We start from the raw sequence: 10779 nt of genomic DNA, 5'->3' as shown, positions 1-10779 counted from the left end.
GCAAATGTGTGTGTGTGTGTGTGCGTGTGTGTGTGTGTGTGTGTGAGTAAGTGTATGCAAGGAAATTAGAATGTTATTTAATGGTTTAAACACGATGGGGAAATTAGCATCAGGGGAAAAGTCCAAGCAGGAAATCAGTGTGACATACTGTAAGTGTACTGAAAATTTTTTTTTACATTGTCAGAAATACTTCCTCTTTTCATTTGAAGAAATATGCAGAGCACCTGCCTGTAAACTATCACCAATTGTTTATTTTCACAAAGGCACCTGGGAATTGTGTCATGATGTCTTTTGTCTCAGAATGATTAATTTGATTCCATAAACACAGATTCATCCTGTAAGTATTTCTTTCATAAGATCATACGATGGGGCTTTGTTTTGTTGTGGTTGGGGGACTGAGACATTGTCCTATCCTTAAAATAATCAAACTGCATCAGTGATGCAGCTCTAATCTGCCCAACTCACAGTTTGGGTTGAATGCCTCTCAGTTCCATTTGAGTGTGGCGAGAGATGATAAAAGAGCCTGATAAGACGGGACAGTGTGAGAACACAATAGCTGCACTGAACAGGCACACAGATGCAAAATCCCATCTTGTCTTCATGCTTATGCTCAGACTATCTTTAATCACTTCCTTGTTCTTCGTCCAACATATATCTGATTGAATTAATGCTCTCCTCTTTCAATGATAAAACAGCCTTTGCTGGCTCATTCAAATCTGAAAATAATTTTCTCACAATCAGAGATAAAGGTGCTCGTGGGCAGCTATTACACATTGTTTCTGGCCGAACAAAGACAGCCATTGTTTCATCTACACAGGGTAGCATAACAACCAGATATTTTACCTTATTATATGAATTTTTTTGTCATCTTCCTAGACAGGTGTCTGCCCTTTTTCATTACACCTGCTGTCCAATGAAAACACTCCCTGCTAAAGGAAACATGTGGATTAAATATCTCTTCTCAAAGGTTGTTGTATATATTTTTTTCAATAACTGGTTTGGGTGCATGTTTGCATACATGCCCTCACTGCCTGCTGTAGATGCCCTTAAACCAAGCCTTCTACAGTAAAAACATGTTATGCTGGTTTAACGGTGCTTTCTGAAATGTCTCAGGCACAACTGGTTCTTAAGAGCCGTACAAATCATGGGCCTAAGAGAATCACACAAACAGAGCATTATGCCTGAGAGAGTATCGTGATTTGAATTGGATATCATCACCCTTTATGTATCCTCACACACAGAGTATGTAAAGCAAGGGTTTGTGTTCACCAGGCAGTGGTCTGTTAGGAAAATGAAACTCCTGCAGAGGTTAGATCAGTCTGCATCATTTGCCTATAACTGCTCATTTATCTTCGGCTAGTCACATCAAACACTCCCCCGTCAAACGGCTAACAGCAGCAACCACATTATTTTAAATGGAAGCTACATGACCAGATTGGACATGTTCACTTTCTATACTTCAGATGATGATTGTTAATTCCTTCTTTTATCTATTTCTTATAGTCCTAATGATATGGTGAATCAACTAAAGGATAAATGATTTGAAAGGGTTAAACAATACATTAATGTGTACATTGTTTTTTTATTATTATTATTTGTTTTTCTTGCTTCTGACCACTTGCAGTTTTTCTCCATATCTTAAATTAAAAATCTCCATTGTCATTTAATTAAGCAAACATGTTTGTAACTTCTTCATTAGGCAAACAGTAATCACAGCTAGATGCTGTTTATTATACAAGTCTAAATTAAAATGCATATGGATCATAATAAGCGCAGCTTTACAGAAACTTCAAAGTGTGATTGCTCTATGAAACAACATTGAATATTAACAATGGGATATAATAGAAAAACACTTCAATTTGAATCGGTTGCTTGTTTCATGTAGTATAACAATATGACAATCAGCAGCTAGGATTTTAATCCAATCATAAACAGCGACTGGCTCTATTGTCTCTCTAGATGCAATTTCCATTTATTCACTGAGTCCTTAATGGAATACAAAATTAAAGTAAATTCCTCCAATCAAAGAAGCATCCTCTTGGGAAGAAATGCTCTGCTAATCTTTTAGAAATTCCATCAAATCTTCTCATAAAAGATTTCTGCTTGATTCTCCATATTGATTTAACAGGGCCGTTTCCAGTCCACATTATGATACTGTGAATGTGGGACACATATGCATGACAAAGAAGAATGAAAACATTAAAGGGAGGCAGCAGTGCACTGGATAAATTTCTAAGCCATCAGCAAAGATAATGACAGTATGTGGTGTCAGTGAATGTCAAACTATGTAAAGAAGGGTCACAAAAGCCAGATAAATCAGAGAAAAGATTAGACATGAATTTGCTTGTGAACACAGGGCAAAGAAAGGGGCCTTTTAATGACACGGCATTTATCTCGCCGGCCATCACGGCCCAGCCATTTGTCTGCTGCCTGCAGGAACCAGCTTGACAGCTAAGGCACGCAGCGGCAAACAATTAACTGTGTGGCATTTCATGCTGTCACGATAAAACAGAAACTGCTTGCACTATCTGTAAGTGTGTGGCTTTTCAAAGTTAAGCTTCAGTAGGAACAAGGTTTATATATCTGTGGGTCTAAAACACAAGCTGTTGACAGTCGACGTTCAAAAACTGTTGCAATTTGAATAACAGCCTTGAGTCTTAATTTCTACCCATTTTCTCTAGAATTGTGTCTCATAATTAATGGTTTTGATTAAAAAAAAAGTCTTGCATGAAATAAAAACAATCATAATCTTTATTTCAACATACATGTCCACACTTTCCTAACAGCTCAGTGAATGCAAAGTATAAAATAAAGCAAACCAGTTTCATTTCATCTCAATAAGAATAGTTTATCACATGTGTAGTTGCGCTTCATTGCAGCTTGGACATATAAGATATGATTTATTATTGACTTATTTTTGTATTTATTCAGATTAAGCATCCTTCCCAAAGGACATTTCACAGTATCAGTGTCAAAACACTTAACATTCATCTGTTTGCCACAATGGTTTTGACGGCTACAGTTTCTCAACATGTGCTCTTTTATATGACCCGGAGAAAATATCTCACCAGCTCTCACAGGAAAACAGGATTCACCGTGTTTTATGTTAGCTGTTCGATTTTTTTTTGCTAACCTTTTGTTTCTTTGTTTCCCCTGGTAGATTTTATGTAAACACATGTTTCAGGTTTTAATGCTAATAAGCCATAGTAAATAAAACATCTCAGTGCAGTGTCAACACAAGGTCCGAAAGAAAAAGTAAACATAAAGAGAAGAGACTTGTAAACAGTTCAAACACATCTATGTAAAATAAATGGCCAATGAAAACTTTATGAAAACATAACTTTAACACACAACAGCATAGAAAATATAAATTAATGGAATTGTCACTTCTCTGTCTCCCTCCATCCTCTTGCATTCCTTCCAAACTTGTAAACCAGTCTGCGTCCGTCTACTCGTTCTAGGATTTCTCTTTTATAATAATATCTGTAACAAAGACAAACAGCATTAATTTATTTAAGATCAGATCACATAAGGCAAGTCTGAGAAGGCGAATTCTGTGTAAAGGTAAATGAACTGGGGTTTTTCTCAGTGACCGTATGACTTAGTGGAGGTCTGCGCTCTCTGATTTCTTCTACTTTTACTCTTAAACTGCTTGTGTTTATTTATTTATTTATTTTGTTAGAGCCAAGACAGTTCAGACAGATCATCCTCCAGGGGTCAATTGCACTTGTATATCTTTTTGCTTACATACAAGCAAAATGATGATGTGAGTTGGTGCCAGTGATTTAGGCTGTTTTTAATATTTCCACTTCATAGCAGTGGCATGATTTTGTGCTTCCTATCTGACAATGTAAACCTGAATGAAGTTATTCTTTTCCCCTACCATTCACAATTTTATCCCTTCCAGCATCAACTGGAATAGACAACAAGATAAACCCAATGAGACTTTAAAAAATAATATAAAAAAATATTGATTAGGCCAAGCAGTGAAATTCTTGTGAAAATACAAACGGTCATATTTTTAATTTCTGCAAACACTCATGTTGTTTAAGAATTCATTGCCAGTTGACCTATTCTGTCATTTAGCTGTAAGGACACCATGATCTGCAATTTGCTGACTTCCTATGAGCCTGACAGCTGGCTGAGATTCTCTGGAAGGGGCCCAATTATGGTTCCTATTTATTCACTTGACGGAAAAGGTGACCTGGACTTTCCTGTCTGCGCTTCTTGGCTGTGGAAATTCCTGTCTGAACAGCTCAGTGTCATCAATGCTTACTTAAAAGCCCTTTTAATTAATTGCTTTTTTCTAAACAGATTTATTTTTCCATCATTTTCCTAATTTAATTGAATTATACTTTATTATTCACAAATTAGACTTGTGAAATAGTATTTTAAAACATATTTTTAAGACTTTCATATTGTTAAATTAGCATGTACAAATGCATCAAATAATGTATTTGGATGTTTTTTTTTAATGTTTTTAAAGTATTGTTTTGTTGTCCTTTGTTTTGTTATCCATAAGTGAGAGCAGAAATGTGTTTGGAGATGCCATCAAGCTGCAAATCCTTTGGCTGCACCGCAACAAAAAGAAAATCAGCTTTGCAGTCACAGCGAAACTACCTGCAAGCATATTTCATAGTTCCCTGTGGTTTTCTGTCCGATGAAATTAAGCTCATTAGAACGGCTCATTTGAATGTAAAGCTGATTCTACTGCAGCAGCCAAGAAGACTTTGTGAGGAAAAAAACATTTCTGATCATTTTTAGAGCGAAATGGAAATGATACAGCTCATAAATGAGTTCACTTTGGGGTAAATATGTGTTTTAAAATGTTGACGTCACTGGGCTTGAACTCTAAATTAAGCCAAGTACAAAAATCAGAACAAGGTTTCTTGTATTTTTTCTTCTTTTTTTAAACTTAGAATGAATAAATTCCTATTTCAATTTGGTTAGGGATAATGCACTGTTAATTGTTTTGTTTAGTTGTAGCCAAATTTAAATAAAATATGTTGACTGTATTTGTAAAAATAAAGGCAGAAAATTAGTGTGTTAGGAAAAGAAAATAAAAAGGTTACAGTCTACATGACATAGTGACCACTGTCTCTTCTGAACTCACTACCTGAATATTCATCAAAAAAAAGAAAACACATGCTAACTGCAAAAAACGAAAGAAAGAAAAATAAAAACACGTGTTTCTGTGATCATTTTCCAAACGACTCTTCCTTATTGTGGAATATCACATGTGTGAGTAAGTTTATAGAAATGTTTTGTATTCATGCAGCCAGTTATGTTGGCATACCTCATTGCACGACTTAGTTTCTCGTAGGTCATGCTGCTGTTATTTTTCTTCTTTCCCCAGAGCTGTGCCACCGCCTCTGACTTTAGGAAGCGGAAAACACCCTCTGTCCGATCCTCCCACTTGATCAGCCCTGGGTTTCGCTCTGGGTTCAGCAGAATATCCCTGATGAACTCCCACAAGTGAGTTCCCCGTGGGTCTTCAGGAGAAGAACAGCACATAGCAGAGCAATGAATTTAGAGATTATAAATAAAGCCGTTTGTACAGATGTGTCGTTGTTACTTACTGTGTTTTTTTACTTGACTTCTGATAGGCCGTTTACTATCTGAGAGAAAGATGTTGAAGCTGATGAAAACTTCTGTTATTTAAGTTGAAAATACATGTTACATAATATGTATAGAATTGATTACTTACCAGGACTAGAAGGGGTGGGAGAAGCATCAGGTGCAAGTGGGTGAAGTGAGGGATCATAGATGTCTAAGTTAAATAAAAAAACATAATAAGAGAATCAGTAAAGGATTTAAATAATTATTATTAGGTTAGTAACCATTTTGCAGATTTAAATATTTACAGTACCAGTTGGATAGGCAACATCTGGAAATTGACAGAAGTCAACTGTAAAAGAAAATAAATGTAAGTGGAAGAAGTTTATTAGACACCAACTACACTGTAAGAATCTTTTACCTTCAGGTTTAAGATCCAGTTGCCCTATCTCCACATGGTAGTGCCCTGTGCAGGATAAGAAGGAGAAAAAAAAAATGGATTGTAGAAGCAAATTACATTTGCTGTGTGATATTTAAAGTTTAACTTTTCAAATCAGCTTAAGAAAAGCCATGAACCACATCAAAGTAATGTTGGAGTTATAAGTAGTACTGTAGACAGACTGAGGTCATAAGCAGCTATAACAGGACATCCTTTGTGTAGTTTTGTGACGTAATCAGACAATTTGTTTTGAAGCCAAAGCTGGAGGGCTGTGCTGTATTTACAGAGCTAACAGAAACCAAAATTTTTCACACTTAGTTTTCATTTTCTTTGGAAAGGGAATGAAAATAGGCAGTAAGTAAAACACAAAGGGCGTATCCTCTCTTCAACTCTAAAACCAGCCTCCAGCCTTTTTACCTGACTATAATGTCCAGTCATCATAAGTCAGGTAAAAAATGAATTCTGATGAACTACAATGTAATTCTACATCTAAAAAACAAAAAAAAACAAACAAAAAAAGCTGCTGATTCCCAGACAGGAGAAACAATAGTTGAGTTGTGCTCTTGGTTTGGGCCCATGGTTTTGGTTTACCTTGAATTTCTTTATAACGTGGAGGTTAAACCTGTTGTGCCGGGTCTCCTGGTAGTGCTCATGTTTTGAATATTGTTATCTTAAGACGCCAGATAAAATAAGATTTGCTGGTGTCATTTACCTTGTAATGAACCTTGCAATGAACATTAAAATTTACCTTGTAATGAACTTCAATATTAAGACTTTTGTGTGTTTAATAGGCCACATTCTGCAAATAATAGGAATTAAATGTCAGAAAGTGAAGCTTGAAGCTCAAAACCCTCTTGTTTCTTAACATGCTCTGGTTTAGGAAAAAAAGAGCTTGTATCACAGCTTCAGACTCCTTCTCTGCCTTGTTAGGACACCCACTCTAGCGAGAGTAAACAATAAATCCATAATTTCTCTCGTTTCAACTACTCCTGCACCTTGTTATACATCACCACAGCACTATGCAGTGCGACCCCTCGCCAGCTCTGTGATCCCTTCTCAGCAAGACTTCATAAAAACTCTGTTCAACATACAACTCAGTTCACCCAGTTTCTCTTTTAAAGAGACTAATGATCGTTGTTTGGTGCCCCTTACAACCCTTAGTCAGTCAGAGACGCACCACTCCACTTGAGCTCTGTGATGCTGTGGAAGAGAATGTGTCCCACACTGCCAGCAGCGTGGATGAAGTCCTGGTAGCTCAGGCTGCAAAGCTGATGGCCGTCCATGTCAAAGTTTTGGAAGGGAATGCTAGCGGCATCAATCTGGTGTATGTCCATGACCTGCTGCAGCCACTCCCACACCTGGTGCTTACTCCAGAACTGAGGCTGGGAGTCATGAGACCACAGGCGGCTTGTGTAACCAGACATGACCAACGGACCTGGGGACAGACATGAATGCTTAGAAGCTAGGAAATAGATTTAATCTTCACAGTAGTGAATCATTTTTTTTATTTGTGTTAAATACATCTGATGAGGAAAATCTCTTCAAAAGGTTTTAGTCAATAATTAATCTGGAGAACAGTTTACTGAAAAAGCTGTTGAGGTATTTTCAGTCAGGGATCACTACTGTGATTCATGTCTCATGTTTCAGAGCTCTGGGCTCACAGGGTGAGCAATACATCATTGCTAAATGATTTCTACTTTGTATTTTAGCTTTAAACAGTTGGATTGCTCAATAGAGAGCAATCAAAATCCTACGGCAGAACATTTTAACATATTTTCTACGGGTTTTTGAGGATATTATACAGACAGTTTAATCAAGTGATTAATGTCAGTGATGAGTGCATACATAATGCCAAACAATGTGGTGGGCTTCATTATATTTGGTGGGGTCATATTCCCTTACCATCAGAATAGGGGTTAGAAGGACCCCAGGTATTGGTCAGCTGGCTGTCCAGAGTGGTGGATGGAGTTACGCTCATATTGCAGCTTCTGCACTCTGATGTACCATGGCCCAGGGGCTGAGGCAGGAGAATGATCGGTTACCATGGATACATTATAAATGCAACAGTTTTTACAGGTTCAAGCTGTCTGTATATATGAAGTATTACCCATATATCCTTACATCATTGAATGCACAAATATACTGTTTATTAAGTACTATTTATTGTTCTGACCCCTTCCATGTATGTATGTATGTTGGAGATATTTTAAATTTGTGATAATGCAAACTTAAAAAAAAAAAAAAATGCTTTTGCTAACAAAAGCAGACTGGTTCTTGCAAGTGGGGGCCTTTAAGAGACAGAAAGAAAGCAAAGGAATTAAATTAGAAGGTGCTGAGCTTTGCTGAAGGAAAATAATCTATCTTTTAAAGATTAAAGCAGTGAATGCATTCAAGAACAGCAATAACATGAAACCAAGCACAATATGTGTTTCTTTAAACTCCTCATCCTATTAAAGTGGTAATCAGAGGCATTGCCAAATTAACATAGTCTAAAATCTCCCATAAAATTGTATAAATAAGTTCATATGATACATCATAAAGTAATGAAACAAAGTAAGTCTTTGTCAACACGGTTTACGACCTCTCTTAACTTCCAGACAAATACGTCTGTCGAGTTTAATGTGTTAACAGAGGCTTGTTTGTTATTACATGCTGTAGAACTTAGCGTCAGTTTTGTGATTACATTAAATTTGGATGTCTTGCATTCGGTTAACCCTCAAAATGAGTTATTTTACAATATTTTCATATCTACAACTTCTTTCCATGGTATTTGATGTTATCAGCTCAACGAACAGCCATTCTCCTCAATTCTTGTAACTTGAGAGTAGTTTTCTTTTCCAGTCTGTGCAGATGTAAAAGCGTAAATAAAGGCATGTTTCAGACTTAACCAAGGTAATATTTGCATCCTATGTAAATAAAGCTGGTCAGAATTTCAGCAGCTCTACTGTATTGGTGGCAGAGGCCTTGAATGTGCACAATAGTTGACTTATAACTATAGAGAACCACGATTCGCTAGCAAACAGTGTTAATGTTACACAGAGTTGCATTTTTGGGACATGAGGCAGACTGTTACTTATTTGTGAAGTTAATAGCAATGCTGTTGAAATTAATGGTTACACTATAACTTTGTGATTAGGTTTGTTTTATATGTTCTGGTATTCACTGCTCACATTTTCCAGTATCTAAAAAGAACATTAAAATGAAAGCGTGTTCAACCTTTTGCTTTTTTTTTTTTTTTTTTTACTGGTATTGTCATAAACTGTCAAAGGTGAACAGTATGAGTGACCTCTTTTAAATGGCTATACTATAAAACTGATTCTTGAGATGTGTTTCATTTAAGTTCCCAGTCAGACTTTTATGGCACGCTGAAAGCAAAATTACAACGAGCCTTGTCACTTACCATTATCTCAGCAATAAATGCTGTACTACCAAGTTCATCCATCTGAGACACTCATATGGGAAAAATCAGCTCTTCAGACCTGGCAAATCAGTTTTAAAAGAACATGTGCAGACTTCTGGATGATATTTTTCTCTGGAAAAACGGTGCCACATGCTTTCATGCCAAAGGGAATTAGCTCTTTGGTTAACAATCTGGCAAGTGTACTTGAACGCCTTATGCTGTGTATTAACCCTTGGTATCTGCTACTGCCAAATGCATATCTTATCAAGAAGGCTGGGAGTAGTTTATGTCATTACAACAGTCATGCAGCATTGCTGAGAAATGTGTCACAGTTATGGATTAATATCCCTTCAGCTGAGTGACAGAGAAGGGTCACTTATGTGCCATTATATTGAATGATAAGGGTATTCTCTCAGTCAGAAGAAGTTCACATGATTGCTGTCACACGAAGTTACTTGGTTTCAGTTTCACCACTGCGATGGCTTTATGGTAGCACTGATAGCAAGTTTAGAATTTACTCTGCTTTAATTCCTCTTAGATTAGGCTTTACAGGCTGGGTAGCCTCTCCATTATAAATATATCTATTCATTAACAAAACCTGTGACGCATGCCATGGCAGTAAACATGAAAGCCTGAGTTTTTTTTCATTTGTTGATTAGTTTTTTTTAACTCTTACTGGTGCAATTCTAAAAAGTCAGCGCTATTGTCTCGAGGCAATTTATATAAATCCAGGTATTCTGTATGATTCTGATGGAAATATATAACTTAGCATTGTTGTAACAAGAGCAACTTTGAAGTAAGCAAGTGATACCATGCACCATTACAAAAAAAGTCATAATTTTGAAATGAAATTGCACACTGAGTGAAAAGAGAGCTGTTCTCAGATCAGTTAAACTCATCCCAATCATTTTACAGTATGCCCCACACCAGTATGGCAGCCTACCAGAGCTGTAGAATCAGGTCCTGTTGGACCTAACAGAAGTCTCCTGTAGCTCCTCTCTGCGCACGGATCAACAGTTTGTGGAGATTCTAATACTGTAGCGTGTTGTCTCTGAGAGCTAGATAAGGTGAGTTGTCTTGCTTTCCAGTTCTATGAATCAACAGATGTGTGCAGATACCAACAGGTGCTGTCCCACCACAATGGGTTTTTTATCCCACTGACTTCCTTATTCAGCTCCAATTGGCTCTCTGTACATGTTCATACCAGGTTTTGCATTTGCATAATTCACACCCACACACACAGACACGCGCAGACACACACACATATGCCTGTCATAACTTACATTCCTTGTTGGCATGGTTCTTCTCAAACACACCAGTGCATGCTCGTTCAAGCACAGAAGTTTACACTAATAAGGAAAAATACGCACAGGTATATCTGAAC

General features: G+C 37.0%; 1 protein-coding gene across 1 annotated transcript; it reads right to left on the bottom strand.

Moving 5' to 3' along the window:
• Nucleotides 1-2728: 2728 nt before the first annotated feature.
• ehf (ets homologous factor) lies at nt 2729-10542 on the bottom strand. The gene is made up of 9 exons (XM_041995936.1): nt 10339-10542; nt 7898-8012; nt 7173-7430; nt 5978-6022; nt 5870-5908; nt 5708-5770; nt 5580-5618; nt 5297-5492; nt 2729-3483 (listed from the first exon to the last, which is right to left on the bottom strand). Exons 2-9 carry the CDS (start codon nt 7971-7973, stop codon nt 3384-3386), a joined length of 816 nt encoding a protein of 271 aa, XP_041851870.1. The 5' UTR covers nt 7974-8012; nt 10339-10542; the 3' UTR covers nt 2729-3383.
• Nucleotides 10543-10779: the final 237 nt, after the last annotated feature.

Source organism: Melanotaenia boesemani, chromosome 10 (assembly GCF_017639745.1).
Source record: "Melanotaenia boesemani isolate fMelBoe1 chromosome 10, fMelBoe1.pri, whole genome shotgun sequence".
NCBI lineage: Eukaryota > Metazoa > Chordata > Actinopteri > Atheriniformes > Melanotaeniidae > Melanotaenia > Melanotaenia boesemani.
This window is presented reverse-complemented; position numbering and strand designations above follow the sequence as displayed.

Bases quoted from the DNA above. Each gene is read 5' to 3' on its own strand.
- ehf (XM_041995936.1), bottom strand. From the start codon at position 7,973: ATGAGCGTAACTCCATCCACCACTCTGGACAGCCAGCTGACCAATACC. The intron at 5,909-5,977 runs GTAAAAGATTCT...TTTCTTTTACAG, and splicing joins ACTGGATCTTAAACCTGAAG to TTGACTTCTGTCAATTTCCA. The intron at 5,619-5,707 runs GTAAGTAATCAA...TCTTTCTCTCAG, and splicing joins TCCCACCCCTTCTAGTCCTG to ATAGTAAACGGCCTATCAGA.